Source organism: Castanea sativa, chromosome 5 (assembly GCF_040712315.1).
Source record: "Castanea sativa cultivar Marrone di Chiusa Pesio chromosome 5, ASM4071231v1".
Lineage (NCBI taxonomy): Eukaryota > Viridiplantae > Streptophyta > Magnoliopsida > Fagales > Fagaceae > Castanea > Castanea sativa.
This window is the reverse complement of record NC_134017.1, coordinates 8,488,508-8,508,047: the sequence shown is the minus strand read 5'-3', so window position 1 is coordinate 8,508,047 and position 19,540 is coordinate 8,488,508. Positions and strand designations below refer to the sequence as shown.

The window sequence follows — 19,540 nt, the reverse complement described above, 5'->3', positions numbered from 1 at the left end:
ATAACATTGTTTGTGCCTATCTCAATGGTGCGTAGTCTTGCTCAAGATGGAGAATTGGCACACCTTTCCTTTGAAGGTAAGCAACCCAAACAGTAATTGCAACTAATCATTCTTAATTTATTTTATATAGTTCCTAATGATAAATCGGCTTCAATTAGAACTAAGCTACAACTTAGCATATATTCTTTGAATATTTTTGAAAAAATTGCTACCAAATTTGGTCTCTAAAGCTGCTTCTCTTCACTAAATGAAATTCTCTAGGAATTTAATAGTTATCCTACTTTGAACATGATTGTAATAAAGTTCATCTATAAATGAAAATTCACACAGTTTCTTCTTAAAATTTTCTATCAAGTCTTGACTACTATGTTTGATAACCATAGGGGCAATCCTTAAATAATTGGTGACATATTTGCATCACTTGGAATGAAGGTCCATGATGGCAAAAATGGCCCTTATGTGTGGGACATTTTTTTGGGCATTAGTTCTTGGTATTAGTGGCAAAAGATATATTTCTTACTATATTTAGCCATAATTAATGTATATTGGAAGCTTCAAGGAGGTTGAAAAATAATTATAAATGAATCATTACAGTTTTGTTAATAAGTTGAACAAAGTGGTAAAATTTCACCCTTTCATTTTTCTTTACAAAGATAGTTGTCATTGACTTCCTGCAACACTCATCTTCCTGGACTATAAAAACTTTCTTTTTTCCTTTTCCTCTTTTTACTAATATAATACAATTGAAGCTAATTCTTCAAAATGTATATCACAAGGTTCAAGGTTATATATAGCACAAGGTTCATGTGAGAGAACATAAAGTCCTAGCATGTGGTGCTTTAATTTTGCTTTTAGCCAATTTTTTTTACTATTATTCAAAATATCACATTAACTTATTTTTTCTATTATCTCATTAATTGTCTGAGCTTACACTATACTTTTCTCTCTTCTTCATGACTTTTAGCATACCCACCGTTTTAGTATTAAAAACAAAAGCCAAAAATAATAATTCTAAAACAAAATATGCTTATCGAGGAATATTGGAGAAAATATTAATATTTATTGTTACACAAATGCCTTTTCTTTCATACGTGGTTTGTCTCTCTATTTTTAATCTTTAACTCATTGTTCTAATAAAGAAAACTTTGCCATTGACTCATTATATAGTTTGAGTAGATTGATCTTTGTGGTATATTGCTACTAATTTGATTTTTAATATTTCAAAATGTATATGTTTCTTTGCTCCAATTATTATTATTATTTTTGATAAACACTCCAATTATTAAATTAGTTTACTTTTTCTTTATAATATGTATACAACATTCTCCAATTCGTCTTACAAAAAACATTACAATATCATCCGTGCATCGCACGGGCAACTTACTAGTCAAATTCTAATTGCATTCAAATTTTGTGTCAAGAATCCCTCTTATTTAAAAACTTCTAACCCATTTAAAAGTTTAACACTACTACTATATAGGACTCTGCATGGATCGAGTTAGATTAAGTTGGAGCTCAAACCACAACTCGCCTGACCATGTCAAGTGAATGAGGAAGAAAGTAGCCACTAACCGCTAAGAAATGGACACTCAACCGTCCAATATTCCAAAGGTGGTGTTTGGGTGCGTCAAAACTCAAAACTGGCTAAGATCTAGCCAAAACCGGTGAGGATGGGTAGTGACAGTTGTTGGTCTGACCAGAAAATGGGCGAAAGGCAATGACGATCATATACATATATATAGCTAGAATGAGAGACAAAAGGCAACAACACTCACGTCTGGCTATATCGAGTCAACAAAGCAATAAGAGATAGCAGTATGAAAGCCCAATTAATAACCAAAAATAGTAATAATAATAAAAAATAAATAAATAAAGAAGTCTCCTTACATCATTTTGCACAAAAAAACTATTTATACAACAAATATTAGCCAAAAAAAATGCGGCTAACATCACAAATTACAATTTGTAGTAGTTGGAAACCGTAAGTGTAAAAATATTACACAAATGAAAGCCTAATAAATAACAAAAGCAACCTAATGTAGTGTAACTAGTAATAAGACTAGTGAAAATACCCATCCTACTACAGTGAATGAAAAATTGAAAAAATAAGAGAAAAGAATTACACCAGACTGACCAAATAATAGCCTGGCCAGAAAAAAATAAAATAAAATGATTAATATAATTACACATTGAGCTGGACCAATGGAATATATGCAAAGGTTTTGTGGCACATCAACTTTGGATGTTCCAAGAGTAGTAGCCCATGGAAGAGAAGATTGCTGGCAGAGAAGTACAACCACCTGATATCATTCTGAGCGTTGTAATAAGAATGTAAAGCCCGAGTTTTCGCGAATAAGAGGTGGAGGATCAATATCAGGAACTTCAATATGTTTCATTGACTTGGAAATGTCATCCACAGTAAATGGAATGCTGCATTTTGAACACAAGCAGTTTTGGTATTAGCTATACACAGAAGGCATTCAAGATGTGATACCAAAAGCATGCAGTTGGAAGTTTTTACCTAGAGTCGTCATCCAATAAGAAAGAACTGCTAACAGCATTGTTTGAGTCCTCGGTCATCATAATTCTCATACTTGAAATAACCTGCACATAGTGAACTTTTGAGTGAAATTTCAACAGAAATGAACCTGCGACTGCTTGATAAATCATTTATGGATAATTAAATAAAAGAAAGAACATCAAATGACATAACAGGGTGAATTCTAAAACAAATTGAATGATAACCTTACAAAGGACCATATAAAAACAGCAATTGCAGAAATGAGTTCAAAATGTAACCACTAAAAATAGACATATTGGGTTTAATAAATTTTCTTGAGAAAAGATTATGAGATAGAAAAACTGATTAAGAGTATTCAAAAAAAAAAAATTTTTTGGGAACTAATTCCAAACACTCTTTTATCAGCATTTTTTTAGCAAAGAGCCTGAAGGTAAATGAAGGCTGACAGCTCCTAACCAACTAAAAGTTTAGTACACAACTTACATCAGTAGATACACTGTGAGTACCATATTTGTCATCCCAGTACATTGTACTGATCCTGTATAATTGCTGTATGCTAAGCACCTGAAAGAGGATGGGACAAAAAAATTAGAAAGACAGGAGGAGGGATGGAGGGAGGAGAAGAAGGGTTAAAGACTCACTGGACATAGATCATTTGTTATTTCTTTCAAGGTCTTTTTGGGCTTCTGATGTATGACCTGATATTGCAGGAAAAAATGAAAAGGAAAAGACTAATAAGACACATTTAATAATAGATACCTCAATAGGAATGGAAAATGAGATAAATGAATCAAACCAGGAAGCCAACTGCTTGTCGGATGTGCTTCATCTCATCCCAAGCCAAACCTACAAACTGCATGCAAATAAGGTACTAAATAAAGTCTAGCAAAAGAGAGGCATGGAGAAAGAATACAAGAGATTGGTCCATGGCTAGTACCTCCTCGGTCGCATCATGACACCACTGTTCCAACTCAGCCAACCCTGCCTTCAAGTATTCCCCATTGCTGAATGAACAACATTCACGCCGCAAGAGAAGGCTACAAAAAAGAAATTTAAATTGTCAGGGAATATACCTTAATATAATCTATAATCAAAGTAAGTTGTATGATTCTAGAAACCTTAAGTGATACTTTTACCTGTTAAATAACTGAACATTGATGAAAGAAAATATCTGAGTGAATAATTTGCAAACTAGGAATGGAGGGACCTGTATTGTCACAATATTGAAGAGAGTTAGCCATGTAAAGAGCAAAAACAATGACCCCATCTCATTGTACTTGGAAGCTCCACTTACATGGTTGGCCCTCATGATCTTCAAGGAGTTATCAATGCATTTCACAATGCTTTGCCAGTGAGCAATCAGAGCTTGTTGAGCTGCAGCATTGGCTTGAGCACGTCCCTTCACTAAACTAGCTCGGGATGTCCTAGGTGCCTGTGTCGGAATTGATGAAGAAAATAAAATTTTAAATTTAGAGCATGGATATAGCTGGCTCCTACTACTACATATGCCACCAAGACAACGGGCCTCCTGAAATATTTGTAAAATAGACATACACGTGTATGCACACTATTTTATCCTGGTACTCATACACACTTATCAAGAAGACATACACCACAATACAAGCAAATGTACATCAAATTATCAACCGGGAATTTGCATGTTAGTTTTTGGTCAGACTAGATGCACAACCGTTGGGATGGCTCAGGACTCGGACATGGTTAGATTATTACCCATTTTGACTTAGATAATCCCAGAGGAAAAATGATCAATTTGTTCATTAGAAACATAATCCCTTAAACTAGAAAAGGGGGTGGGGCGGGTGGGGGGAAGGTGCATTAAAAGGCTGGTAAGAAGCAGTATCTATGTACAGATGCATCACTTGAAACACTAGAAATTTGTACATGTTTCATCTGTTACTCATTATGCCCGAGATTAAGGTTATAGTATGAAAAATATTCAATGCTTTTACATAGAAATCATAAATATGAGAAAGGTGCACTCATCGGCAGTTGCGTTGTTGTCTGAAGTAAAAATATATATTTTACAATTATAAAATCTCCAAAAAACTAATATATGGAAGTAAGAAGATATGGTAATAAAAAATGGGAAGAGAAGATATCATAGCAGTTACCTGGATACAAAATCCAAGCAATGGGGAGATCTCTTTTTTTAAATTATCTCTTATCATTCCATATATTTTTTCAAGGAAGGCTGTGAGTTGCTGTTTAAAAAGCAAAGCTGGATATTTGGCTTCAACTTGCCGTAGTTCATCCAGGCCACCAAGAATCCGACTATTAAGAAATGAGAACCCAACACTTTGTGGAGATGCTCGAAGCCCCTATAAATTGGAATTATTAAAAAAAATAAAATCAAACTACATGATAGTACCAAAAATAAAATGTCTCTTTCCTTACTTGAGACATCCTCCCAAATAGAGAAGTTGATGCTGATCTTCGCCGTTGTGGAGTTAAGTTTGCTGCTCCAGTTGCCTTCAATGTGCGTTGGAGGAGTAACAGCAATGTGGATGAATTTGATAGCCAATAAGCTAATACGTCATTGTTATCCTGGACCTTCAGTGAGTGGCATAATGACATCAAACACAAATTAATTTATGAGTTTCTTCGCTGCTCCAGCAAAAAAAATCCATAGCTATAAAACAAGCTCATTCACTGAAACAGATTCAATGCTAAATGGCCGATCTGATTGCTCTTTTGCACAAACATAAATAACATATGATGAAACCCATACAGGTACCATTCCAACTAAAACAGAAGCTAAGCCATACCTCTAGTGCCAAGCCTACTGTTTGAATGATACGGTCAAAAATATTGGTTCTTTCAACCTCAAAAGACCGCCATTGGAGAAGGCATTTGTATATTAGACAAGCAGAAACAGGTTTGCCCCCAGAAAAACCTAGATCTTGTGAAATACACTTTATTAGCAGGTCCTGGTTCTCCTGCACCCAGAAAGAAGACAGTAAATGAGAGAAAACCTTAGCCAGTGTTGGTTTGGCCAAATACATAGTAAACTAAGAAGTATGGGAAGTAGAAACCCAAAATGGAATATCAAGATGTTTTGAGGTTTAAATTTGCTTCACAAGTTTCTTACAACCACTTACCTGCTGCTTTTCATTTAGAGATTTCTGTGGCTTTTCCTCGGCTTCAGTGGCTTCCCGTGAGTTAGGTACAGCAACAATTGAATCCTGAGACATTAAGAAGATGATGGGAACACATATATATTGCTTTCCTCGATTTGATATACACAAAGCAAATAAATCATCTTACCGAGGGTTTCCTTATTTCTCCATTTTGAACATTGCCATTCTCAGGAGTCCTCTGCAATTAAGTGACAACTTAAAAAAATTTCCGTGAACTTATGTGGTTCAGATAACTCAATCATTTTTCATGCCAGAATACCTGAATGATTGTTGTCTTTGGTCTTGCAGATAAAACTTTCCCTTTTGGTGATATGGGCAGGGCTTGTTGTCGCATTACCTGATTCTCTGATTGTAAATTAGTGAGCTTCTCCTCAAGCCTGGATCAGAGGTGGAAGAAAAGTTTCAAAACACTTTAATATTTTACACATCTTGACTGACTCCTATTTATCCATGCCTTCCTTTAGATGTTGAAGCTTCTGATCCCACTTTAATATTAATATTCCAATAAGAAATTTAAAGCATAATGAAAACACTTCCATATTGTGCATATACATTAAGAACAAAGAACAGGAGTAATTACTAGAATGTGGACAAAAGGCCTCAGAGTCTGCAGGCATTTAATGTGCAATTAGCAATAGGGTTGAGATAACTTCCAAAATTATTACAAACCTTTGCACTGAATCTTGAAGCTGATCCACTTTCTTCTCTGCATCTTCAAGCTTCCTATTCAATTCCCCATTTTTGGCTTGCTCAATAGCAAAAGCCTGTTTGGTCTCTTCTGCTATCTGTGTTTCTGATTGCAACAAGACCTGTACAAATGTCAAATTCATCATATGTCGTCCCCATATACTCAACCTGTGGTTCTGAGGAATTAACAAATACTTAACTGAAATATCAGTATCAGTTAGACTGCAGTACAAAAAGTGTCCTGTGTATAAGTGTATAACTTACTCTAAAATTCAACTTCCCAGATTATATTACCTCTCCTGAATGAAGTAACCATAACAAAGATGCAGTTTCTCTAGAGTGTCTTGGAACCCAACACTTTTGAGCTAAAGTATATTTAAAAGAGAATGTTCAAGCAAACAGTAATTATTATCCGACAACCAAGTATTGATACCTTCAATCTTTCAACTTCAGCTGTCAGCGACTCAACCCTTTGTGTATCTTGTATTATAACAGGAGTCTCCTTGATGACAGGAGGTGCTTCTTCAATAGCCTTTCTGGCTGCCTCTCGTTCTTTAATGATCATGGAGTTTGCTTCTTCTACTTGTACTTGCATTGCATGCAATGCTTCTTGTAGCTTGGCAGTTTCGCGTGCTTTTGCCTCCTCAAGATCAGTCTACATTGGCAGCAAACGAAGTAAACTCAGATTCATCCTCGACTCTGAATTAGAAAAATAAAAATATATATTTTAATAGATGGAAAAATAAGAATCCCTACCCTTAATCGCTTTTCTAATTGCAAGCGCCATGTAAGTTCTTCCACACGCTTTTCTAATTTGTCTTTTGCTTCTTTAAGTGCCCCAGTTTCCCTTGCAGCCTATATTAATTTATAGGAAATGTCAGCACTTGCTATAATTCTTCATACATAACAACCACGTCATAAACTTTCATCAAGTTGAACAAAAATGAAAGATAAAAAAAAATTTAAAAAGAATTTTATACCATTTTGAGCATTCTGAGCTCTCTTCTAGCAACTCGGCATCTCCAGCCACACTGAGAAACAATAGCTGCCTTCTGAAGACTCTTAAAATAAGAATAAGCTTGGTGGCAGCGCCAATTTGCCTGTAAACCACAGATATATAAGAATCTACAGCAAATTTTGAATTTTCCATACTTCATAAGTCAGAGAATTGGCGTATGCAAATGCTCAAGGGAAACCAATATAACAATCTTATCTTGAGTGGTAAATTGCATTAACACCCATGTAAAAATAATAATATGTATATGTAAAAGATCATATCACTGAACAGTGATGATACCTGAATAATAATGGCAGCTTTAGTTTTCTTCCGTAATCTGAATTCATTGCGTGCTGTCATTGCTCTTAAGCCTGTCTGCAATTTGATTGCCGATGAAAGTACCATTAGGTGGGATTTCCTGGCACTGTATCGCCTGAAATTCTTCTGAATCTTCAGGGCTGCAGCTTCCCGTCTCAACTGCTGATACTGTTTACGAGCCATTTTACCTAGAAAAAAAAAGCGAGAAAAGGACAGAAAAGTTCAGTCCAAGTGATTTGGTCAGTGACCAATATGATTATTTGATTGAGCTTTGGAAAACACCCAATTTTCAGAAACTGCCCTCTCAAATATTTTGCCCTTCTTTCTGATTCGGATATTTACTTTATATGTAAAGAAATCACATATCTCACTATTATATTGACATGCATGACAGATTGTCAGAAGTTTTCATCAGTCTCTCATAATTCCAGCAATGGCAACACTTCTCATGCCATGAGATAAAAATCTGAATTTAGCTAGCAACATTAACACATTCTTTTCAAGTCTTTCTGCTTTTACCAAAATCACATATGTTGCAAATCTCATGCATTTTAATATGTTCTCAAGTTTCATACATTCTGAAATAGAAAACAAAATAAAATTAAAATTGAGCATGACATTTCCTTATTTCCTACTGACAAAATGCAGAGATTTGAAGACAATAGAAAACAATACCTCGCCAATGGGATTGCGTCTGAATAGCAGCTTTGCGCAATAAGATGAACTCTTTACGGGCAATGTATGTACGAATTTGTTGTTGGATAATTCTAGCAGCATTTCCAAGTACCTCTGCTCTTCTAGCATCCAACTCAGCCATCTGACCAGCTCTGAGGAAAACCTTTGCTTTGCCTATCTGCCAGTTCACATTGCAGTGAATAATTATTATATACAGGGACAAAGAAAATGCATATAATATCCCGAAAAGGTAATAAAATCAAGTCAAAAAACCATAAAAGCAGCATGGTCAGGGATGAGAAGTTGAACATAAAAACTTGAATCACCTGATATCCTTTCAATCCCTTCTTATCAAGAATCATTTGGCAAGCCATTTTATCATCATAACTGAAAAGAAATGGAGAAAGATTCATTAAGTAACATTTGAGAGCTACATCAACTTAAGTGGTAAGCTCTACAAAAAGCGAGTTCACAAAAGAAAAAAAAAATCCAAAATTCTGTGTAAAAAGATTAATTATTACATACTTTCCTTCCAGAACTTCTGGAGCCAGAACACCAAAACGATTAAGAAACTCATAAAATGTGCGTCTGGTAGGATATCCAGCACAACTTATCCTGATGGCCTCAAGGACACCCTAGATGACAACAAAAAATCAGATCATATGAAAACAAAAGTATACAATTTTTGATGAGGAAAAAAACAAAGGTACATTTTGACAAAATCATACTCACACCACAGCGTAATTGTTGAATGATATTAGAATTCTCAAAAATAGCAGGTTTCAGGACGTTATTTGGCTTCACACATCTGATGTAATGAGGTTCTGTGGCACTCAAGGTCTCCATCAACGATTGAAGTTGTAGCTGCCAATTACCATAATTGATTCATTAAATCATTTCTCATATTCTGTAATCAAAATTATAAGTAATATTCATATTGAACACCGGTAAAATTGTAATTGTCAAACACAGAGCATATTAGTCCACAACAAAACAATGAACCTTGTAAAATTACCAATTATATCATTACTGACAGTATCAAAATACCACTGAAAAGCTATTGAAAAAAGAAAAGGCTTGACCTTTAGATCTTTTAAATTACCGATTGTCCTAAAAGTTTAAGCTATTGGGATATAGTAAATTTAATCATTTAGCCACATATTCCTAACACTCCCCCCATGTGTGGGCCGAAACTACCTTTTAATAAGTGAAGCCTAACACATGGGAATTTAAATGGGAGGTAGAGTGGAGGAAACAGAGATCAAATTCAGGACCTCCTGCTTTGATACTGTTAAATTACCGATTGTCCCAAAAGCTTAAGTTATTAGTAAATGGTGAATTTAATCACTTAACCATAAGTCTAACACTCCCCCTCACTTGTGGGCCTAAACTTCCCCTTAATAAGTAGGGGCTCAACAAGTGGGAATTTAACATTTTAAATGGGAGGTAAAGTAAAACCAAAAATCGAACTTAGAACCTCCTGCTTTGATACCATGTTAAATTACCGATTGTCTCAAAAGTTTAAGCTATTAAGAAATGGTGAATTTAATCACTTAACCATAAGTCTAACAGATACCATGTCAAATTACCGATTGCCCAAAAAGTTTAAACTATTGGGATATGGTAAATTTAATTATTTAACCACTTATTTCTAACAAAGTCTTCTAAAGTAAATTGCAAGCATGTGATGGGCAAAAGAAGACCACGGTATGTCAGCCAACTTGAGGCATAAAAACATAAGACTGACCACAAAGAAATTGAGGGGATTTGTCAAGGAATATATATGAAAATTATTGAAGTGAAATGCATATGGGTAGAGGTCAATGAAATCATGGCATACAACAGTTAAACAAATAATTAGGATGGTCGACAACACTCGCCTACACACCCATCATATGTTATTGTTAACCCCATCCAAACAAGAGAAGTTGAAAAGGATATGCATGCACTCACCTTGAAGCGTGCTCCAATGGAGGAAAATTTGGATGACTTTGATGATTCTTCTGGAAGTGGGGGAAAGAGACCCACCACAAAAGAGCACTTTGAGGCTGTCAATAAAGCTTGATGTTCTGCCACCACATAATCTTTGTTCTTGTCCAGGAACTGATCAGCTTGATAAGTTACCTTCAAAATTGAGAAGATTTCAGAAGCTAGAGAAAATGCCCTAAACCTTCCCGAGGCAAACAGCTAATGTGACAAAACAAAATTGTATACCTCCCCTGCATAGTGTGATATGGTAAAATTTGTGCGAGAAAGCTTTGGTTTGATAAAGCGCTGGTGATTCTTAAATGTCTGGTACAACTTCTGTGCAAATGTTTCATGTGTTGATTTAGGAAACATACTGCATTCAAGAATCAGATAAATATGAGTAGCAGAGCAGAACAAGAAACTACCATATGTAACAGAATGCAGAGACCAGCCAAATGGAAGAAATGGAATGTAAATATCAGTTAATTATGATCAAGATTGAAATCTAGAATTAAACCGCATAAAGCAAGAGCAGCATATTACCAGGCCTCATCAAGTAGCGCAATAATTCCACCAGGTTTCTGTAAAAGATTAAATTACTCATTCATTAGATAAATGATATGCAGTATAATATGGTTATGATATGCACTCAAATATCAAACGACAACATTTTTTTTTATTATAAGTAAATACCAAATCACAACATGAATCTATTAATCTAACTACTAAAACACAAGTCCTTTAAAACAGCCTCGAAATGAGAATCACAAATTTCTAAGTTAAAATATTGTGTAACAACAAAAAACCTTTTCAATCAGATCAAGCACATCTTGGTTATCGACAAACTCAATGTAGCTCCAATCTATCTCTTCTTTGGTATACTCTTCCTGCTCCATTTTAAACACATGCTGCAAGAGCACAATTAAAAATAACCAAAATCAGCCTATAAGCTATCTCAATAATTAGGACCCAAAACAACTGTTATTGATTAATAACCTGACCTGATTGAAATGCTGTTGTAGTTTTTCATTTGTGAAATTGATGCAGAACTGCTCAAAACTGTTTTATAGGAAGATGTCAGCACAAAACTAATGAAATATTGTTTGTAGTTGTGCACTGTTCTTTGTCTTTCTTTTCTTTTGGTTGTTGTTGTAGTTGTTAGGGTGGAGGGGAGGGGCACAATGTCATTGGAGCACAAACTTCATAACTTTTTGGAAAATTATATAAAACGCATGTGATGCATAGTGTCCGCTCTCTGCCTCTAAAGAAATGAAATTTATCTTGCTCCAGTGAAATCAAAAGATTGTAATAGCATACCTATTGCACTTAAAACTTTCAAAACCATAGATATCAAGGACTCCAATTATTGACTTTGAGTTTGGATCCTGTCCAATAGAAATGTTAATTTTTTCCACAAGCCTGTCAAAACAAGTGGTAAATCAAAATATTACCAAACATATACAAAGATAAGAAGACTATAATACAAACCAGGGAGAAGATAAAAAGTCTAATGAGCCCCTTACCAGTCAAACAAGCGAGAATATATTGTCTTGGCTAATGCATCTCTGCTAGCAATTGCATTTTCAGGGTCAAGAGTTCTTGTAATAATTTCTTCAGGTGTCACCATTACACGTTTAATTAGAGCATCTTCCAAGCTCTGGGCATCACACCTGTAAAATGATTATGATTAACAGTGAAACATGACACCATTAAATAGATTTCAGAACAAGATTCAGAAATGCACTTCTCATGTGAACAAGTAAAAGAAACACACCTAAGAAGTTCTGCGGTCATATTAAGATGGAATCTAGACTTTTCATCCTTAATGACAGAGGAATCTATTTCCTTCCCTTTGGCAAAATTAATATTACCAAGGTGAAGAATTGCAGCTACAACCCTGAATATTGCCTCCTGAAAAGAATTATATAATGATGAGAAATCTGGTTGAACCTTCATAAAGAACATGCATCGTCAAAAGTTACAGAAAGGCAACCTGTTCTTCCTCATTAATTCCAACTATTTCCATAGCTCTCCTGGTTGCAAGATATTCATGAGCATCATTTACACCATCAAGCTCATAGCAATTTGATTGATTTAAATAATGGAAAGTTTTCGGACTCCCCAACTTATATTTCTCAATGTCCTACAAATATTTGAAAACAAAAGGTAAAAATAAAAATTTTGAAATGGAACTTATACTTACAGATAACACTAACAATAGTTGAACTTGCTTGATTTAAAAGATAAATATAGAGAAACAAATTGACAAGCAGAATAGTGTAAAATACCTCAGGTGGTGCAGCACAAAGGAGGTAAAAGCAATGGTAATTTCTTTCGGGAACAGAAATCTGGCAAACACGAGACCTTTCGAGCAGATACGTTCTAATTGCTGCCCCAGATATCCTACCATTCTTGTCGAATTGGATTTCAACAAATTTACCAAAACGACTACATAGTAGTGTCACGATGACATGAAAGAGATATTATAATGAGAACTTCAAACAGAGATATCTCAAAATAAGAATGGTTAAGAAATTTATGCAGTCTGTATAATCAAAATGAAGAAGAAATGAAACTATAAAGTATAAAGTGAATTTTGATATGATTGATACACACCTTGAGTTGTTGTTCCGAACTGTTTTGGCATTACCAAAGGCCTCAAGAACTGGGTTGGACTGTATTATTAAAAAAATAATAATAATAAATCAATGAGGACATAAACCTTGTTTTTACTTGGTTCTTGAGATAATATGTCAAGTATATGCTCATATAGGGAACTTTGAAAACCAGAAATAGAATGCAACTAATAATAACTTCATCATACATTCATACCTCCAGAACTTGCTGTTCAACTGTTCGTCCTTCTACTCCAGATCGCCCACCTAAGTGTGCAAGATATCTCATGAGCATCTTTGTTGTCTCAGTTTTACCAGCACCACTTTCTCCACTAACCAAAATTGAATTGCTTTTTCCTTCATTAATCATTGCCCTATTATCTTAAACAGCATGTCAAATAAGAAACTACCCCACAGGTAAACAAAAAAACAGTGACATCCAGAAGGTGAATCTTAATTAACCTGTATGCAACATCTGCAACTGCAAAGACATGAGGACTCAGCTCCCCAAGAGCAGCTCCTTTGTATTGTTCCATCATGTGTGTGTCATATAGATGTGGCAATCGTTGAAATGGATTAATTGCTATCAGGATATTTCCCGTGTATGTCTGAGAAAGGTAATTTCAAGTATTACATCAAAAAATTATTTCTAAACAGTTGCTTCAGCATGTTAACATGTCCCAAGGAAAGATAAAAGGTAACATAGCTCACATAGATTTCATTAAGTTCATATCTAGTGGCCAAGTTTTGCAGAACTCCAGGTTCATGCAAATAGGAAAGCTTTGTCATGTCATCAACCCCTCCAGGAGGAGCTTCAGTATCCTTTGGAAACACTTTTGATATACTTTTAATGACCTGCACCAGTCATCAACTTGATTAGAACCAGATTTACATGCAAGAGAAACACGTAAAAACTCTAGGTGCTGATTACCTAAAAGTTGCACTTTCTTTTAGAGAAATTGACTGACCTATAGATAAATTAAAGATACATGGGAGAATTATATACTAATACGTTCAATTTCTTACTACTGAACAGAGAGGTTAGGTCTATTTGGACAAACCATTAGCATTAGTTCAAGAAGAGTCTTTGGTATAAATAGGAGTTCTTCTATGTTTGGATTAGGAACAAATTTATTGTATTTATGAAAATGCAGGAGTTATTCTCATGTTTGTTGTAGAACACTTAGAAAAAGTCCTAGAAGCTGGGTAGCAAATGCGACTTAATAAAACAGTCTTATTAGAATAGAGATCTTCATTTGGTATTGTGCAAAATGTTACATGATATGGCAAAACTTGCAACATGTTCTGTTATCAATTTTTAATTGTGTTGTTACCATCACTTTATTTTACAAGTCTTGGATGGGAAGATGGCAAGCTACCTAATTTAGACAAGCAAACTGCTTCCATTTCCCTTTCAGCTATAAAACAAAAATGTCATCAACTTTGTAGCATATGGTTAAATCCTTAAACTTTTGAGAGAGCTTAAAAACAAGAAATCAGGAGCCAAGAAGTGCAGGATATATAGCACTTTCCCTCACAAATTTTGGTTCAAAATTAGTGGAGCCATGCCAAAAGCTTAATAGTTTTAAATTCTTTGTTGTTTGAGAGAATAGAGGGGAGAGATTGTAATTTAAAAAACAAAAGCACAAAGAATCAGAGATAATCGTGCCCAAGAACTTACACTGTAAGCCAATATGAACTGACTCTTCACATGATTGTGCAGCTTTGATCACCACATCAATAGGGTTTTTCCCCCTTTAGATTGTTGTCTACAGTGACACTAGAATGACCATGATTCTGGATAGGCAAACAATAATCTTTCTTTCTTTGCTTCATGGTTTACACTATGCTCATGCTTAACCTCTTGTTTCATCTATAATTAATTCTGCCGTTAATGTTAGATTAGATTATAAGTTTGAAAGCTCCCAATATACTCAGCATAACTTCTGCACTAAATCTTTGAAAACCACTTTACTTGAACCTGTCTTTTCCTATATTTTTAGAAGAATTTTGAAATTCTAAAAAAAAAATTGTGTTTAGATGAGGAATTTTGAGGTGAAATTTTACTCAAAGTTGTAACTTGATAGTTCCCAATATTGGTTTCCTTTGTTTGTGTTAACAAAAAAGGTAATCCAAAAAACCTGCAGAATTTTGAACTTGGAATCAAGTATCCAAATCCCAAGTTCAAATTCCATAGGGAATGTGTCATTTGATGACCATATGGTATCATAATGTTGGCAGTGGTGACGAGGGTGGTGGTGGTAGTGGCAATGCCGATGAGTGCTAGTTGTGGCAGTGGTGATGGCCGTGACACTGGCAGGTGATGGTAGTGGTACCAGCAATGGCTGTGGCAACAACTGTTAGAGATTGTATTGCAATTGTATTCTAAAGAGACGGAGGGAAATCAGTTAGTGGCAGTTATTGATAGCTGTGAGTTGGTTGTAACAGTTGGCTAGTGGCTACTGTATGAATCAGTTAGAGTAGGGGATTAGGGAATTGCTAAGTGATGTATAATGAGGGCGTTACTGATTGAATGAAGATTAAGCAATAAGAATGTTCTAAATTTAGTTCCAATTCTTTTCTTCCTTTTCTCTCTCTCTCTCTCTAGGAGGACCAGCTGACCTCGAATACAGCTAATGGATTGTGATCAATTCTTTAAAACTCCAGTAAGGAAAGGATTTTACTGCAATTTTCTACTACAGAAGGAGATGTGCCAGCAGCCAAGGTGCCTAGAGCAGTAGAATCATTACTGCAAGAGTTTAACCATGTCTTTGAGACTCCAAGGGGTTTGCCTCCTCTTAAGGGACATGAACATCAGATTAATCTTAAGGAGGGCACTCAACCAGTTTGCCAGAGGCCTTATAGATATCCATTTTATCAAAAGAATGAGATTGAGAAGATTGTGAAGGAATTGTTGTTTGTTGGTTCAATTAGGAGCAGCTGCAGCCCCTTTGCTTCTCGTCTTATTGGTGAGGAAGGCAGATGGATCACGGAGGATGTGTATTGACTATAGGGCATTAAACAACAACACTGTTAAGGACAAGTTTCCCATTCCTATCATTGATGAATTGCTGGATGAATTGAATGGAGCTGTTATTTTTTCTAAGCTTGACTTCAGGTCTGGATACCATCGGATCAAAATGAAGGAAGAGGATATACCCAAGACAGCTTACAAAGCATATGAAGGCCATTATGAGTTCTCAGCTATGCCATTTGGCTTGACCAATGCCCCATCAACTTTCCAATCCTTAATGAATCAGGTATTCAAGCCCTTTCTAAGGAATTTTGTGTTAGTCTTATTTGATGATATACTGGTACATGGCAAATCAATGCCTGATCATATCCTCCACCTTAGAACTGTTTTGGAGATTTTAGCTGCTAATAAATTGTATGCCAAATAATCTAAATGCATGTTTGCTTGTAAAGAAATGGAGTACTTGGGACATGTGATCACTAGTGAAGGAGTGCACACTGACCCTAAGAAGACTGCTGCTATGCAGCAGTGGCCTATTCCTAAGGATATTAAGTCCTTAAGAGGGTTCTTAGGTCTCACAAGGTATTACAGAAAACTTGTCAAGGGGTATGGCCAGATTGCATCTCCTCTGACAGCCTTGTTGAAGAATGATTCATTCTCCTGGTCAGATAAGGCTGAGTTGGCTTTTCAGCAGCTCAAGACAGCTATGGTTCAACCACCTGCGTTGGCTTTGCCTAATTTTGAAAAACCATTTGTTGTGGAGTGTGATGCTTCAGGAAGAGGGTTGGGTGCAGTTTTTATGCAGCAAGGCAGACCTATAGCCCTTCACAGTCATGCTCTCAAGGGTAAAAATTTATCCTTGTCTACAAATGAGAAGGAATTGTTAGCTCTAGTCACTGCTGTCAAGAGGTGGAGGGCATACTTGGTGGGAAGACCTTTTGTTGTCAAGACTGATCAGCAGAGCCTAAAGTATTTGTAGGAACAGAAAATTGGCACCCCAGCTCAGCAAAAGTGGTTTACTAAACTGTTAGGGTATGCTTTTATAGTAGAATATAAGAAGGGGAAGGATAATTTGGTGGCTGATGCAGTGTCTAGGAAGATTGAAACTGAAGATTGTGTTCTCGATGGTGACTTAAGTTCTCACGATGGGGTTTTGTTTGCAATTGTATTCTAATGAGAAGGAGGGAAATCAGTTGGTGACAGTTAGTGGCAGTTATTGATAATTGTGAGTTGGTTGTGATAGTTGGCTAGTGGTTACTGTATCAATCAGTTAGAGTAGGGGATTAGGGAATTGCTGAGTGATGTATAAAGAGGGCATTACTAATTGAATGAAGATTAAGCAATAAAAATGTTCTAAATTCAGTTCCAATTCTTTTCTTCCTTTTCTCTCTCTCTCTCTCTCTTTCTCTCTTGAAGGACCAGCTGACCTTGAATACAGCTAGATACATACATTTCTTGATTTCCACACTTAACAACAACATTGACAATGATAATGAAGGCGGTAGTGGTGGTGGTGGTGGTGGTGGCAATGGCATTAGTATGAAGAGTAGTAATTGTACCATCATCGTTGTAACTACTAAAATAGTCTAATTTCTTAATTTCAAGATCTACCGAACCAAACAATGCAAAATTAAATCGATAGACTTGAAATTCCCCTCATTTTGAAAATTCCAATAATTTATCAAATCCAAATACAAGGTAAAATATTTTCAGAAAGAAGGATAAATACATACAAAACCTATAATGCTCATTTATGTCACAAGTCATGAATGTTCTCAATAATTCCATTTGCATCAAGAAGTGGTAGATTTAAGGGACAGGTCCATTCATACAAAAATAACCAAGTAAAGGAGCACTTACTGTTTTTCCATTGGTGGTTTTGACATGAACCTCCTGGCCATTGATCCGAGTAACTTCCCCATCCAACCATGCCAAAACTGGATCGTCAACCCATACATGAGAACCCACAACTATGTTAACCGGTGATGCCTACAAATAGCAAGAACGCAGAAAAAAACATCAAAGTTTGAATGAAGCCCAGAAGTGCATTAAAGACTTACAAGTTCATTGTGAAAATGATGTTTGCATTAAAACTTAAGACTATGACAGAGCACAAAACAGCAATATCAATATTCATAACAGAATGTTATAAAAAAAATAGAGAGCATAAGATACATTGCTACTAAGATATAAAAAATGAATAGAGCATTAATTACATCAAACATTCATGAGTAAGCATGCAATCTAGATCAAAGTCTTGATGAAATTATCTAGTTCTGTAAAGACAAGAAGTAAACCTTAGCCAGTACCTATAGCCAAAAAGACACTTATTGATTCAGAAACCTCCTAATATCCAAGCAATTGTGACCTTTTTGATGAAATTAAAACCAACATTTAAATTTAATTAAAAGTATCTATTTTTAATAAGATATTGTCACTATAATTCTCAAGTTTCACTATTTGTTGCCTTCAGAGTAGAGAATTATGAAAAACAAACAAACAAACACAAACACAAACCCCATTTCCTTAAATTTGAATAATAAAAAATAAAACAAATTCCAACCAAAATTAAATTTCTTCAAACAAACAAGTTAAAACATACATACACACAAGGTAAGCCCATAAGAGGTAGCTAAAGACAACAAAACTTCAACCAGTAAACCTACAAATAAGAGAGAGAGAGAGAGAGAGAGATAACTTAAAGAAAAGTTGAATTCTATTGAAATTCAGTACCTTTTTTTTCTATTGAAAGAGAAAACTTATTCATGGACAATTGCACATAACAAATTAGTACCTTAAAGAAAATCAAGAACAAACCCAGTTCCTCAAAATTTAGAAACACACAAAAAAAGTCACCCCCAACTCAAAATTCAAAAACACATGGTAAAAAACCCAGCAAGAACAAGTCACATAAAACAAACCCTCAACAGGCAAGCACAGCAACAACTTCAAAAGAAGGAGAGAGAGGGAGAGAGAGAGAGCAATGAAGTAAACAAACAAAAACAAAGGTGGCAGGCTTTGAAAATTTACCATTCCAAAACAAATTCCACTATTTGCACTTCAATTCAGCAACCCCAGCACATCAAATAAGAAGCCTCAATCAAATAGCTTTTCATTTCAAACAAAACACCCATCAATTCCTTCCCTCTCAAACCCACCTCTCTCTCTCTCTCTCTCTCTAAACTTTGGTTCAGTTCACTGTTCCTTTCTCTCTCTAAGCTTTGGTCTCTCTCTCTCTCTCTAACTTCAAAGTTTTAATTTTTTTTATTTTTTCTATCTGGGTCTCTCTCTTTCTCTCTCAAAACCTCGTTTGCTTAACTTAACTCACCGTTCCTTTCTCTCTCTAAGCTTTTGGTCTCTGTCTCTAAAACTTCGAGGTTGTTTAAGTTATTTTCTGTTGTTTATTTATATTTTTCTCCGTGTCTCTCTGTTTTTAGAAGAGGTTTTGGATTTGTATGGGGCAGTGAGAGCGATGTGGGGACAATGGTGGTAATCAGCTACACACGGCTACACAACACCACTCTGTTTGTGTGTTTACATTTACAAAGCTCAAAACGACCAGTCACGTTGGGACCCATTATTATTGACTAATCAAGCAAAACATTTAATAGGTTTTGAAGTTTAATC

At 35.4% G+C, this 19,540-nt stretch overlaps 1 protein-coding gene across 1 annotated transcript; it reads right to left on the bottom strand.

Annotated features, from left to right (window-relative positions):
- Positions 1 to 1,843: 1,843 nt before the first annotated feature.
- LOC142633652 (myosin-17-like) lies at positions 1,844 to 19,275 on the bottom strand. Its single transcript, XM_075807892.1, has 39 exons — positions 18,944 to 19,275; positions 17,774 to 17,902; positions 13,651 to 13,794; positions 13,402 to 13,547; positions 13,157 to 13,313; positions 12,941 to 12,999; positions 12,613 to 12,772; positions 12,318 to 12,467; positions 12,099 to 12,235; positions 11,848 to 11,994; positions 11,642 to 11,743; positions 11,326 to 11,383; positions 11,131 to 11,232; positions 10,868 to 10,905; positions 10,571 to 10,697; positions 10,310 to 10,480; positions 9,089 to 9,220; positions 8,882 to 8,991; positions 8,683 to 8,743; positions 8,357 to 8,534; positions 7,664 to 7,869; positions 7,347 to 7,466; positions 7,123 to 7,221; positions 6,800 to 7,021; positions 6,349 to 6,488; positions 5,939 to 6,056; positions 5,807 to 5,857; positions 5,641 to 5,724; positions 5,308 to 5,478; positions 4,937 to 5,092; positions 4,654 to 4,860; positions 3,816 to 3,953; positions 3,658 to 3,728; positions 3,459 to 3,558; positions 3,318 to 3,374; positions 3,163 to 3,219; positions 3,005 to 3,085; positions 2,522 to 2,604; positions 1,844 to 2,430 (listed from the first exon to the last, which is right to left on the bottom strand). The coding sequence occupies exons 1-39, from the start codon at positions 18,944 to 18,946 to the stop codon at positions 2,307 to 2,309; spliced, it is 4,596 nt and encodes a 1,531-aa protein (XP_075664007.1). The 5' UTR covers positions 18,947 to 19,275; the 3' UTR covers positions 1,844 to 2,306.
- Between the last annotated feature and the right edge of the window lie 265 nt (positions 19,276 to 19,540).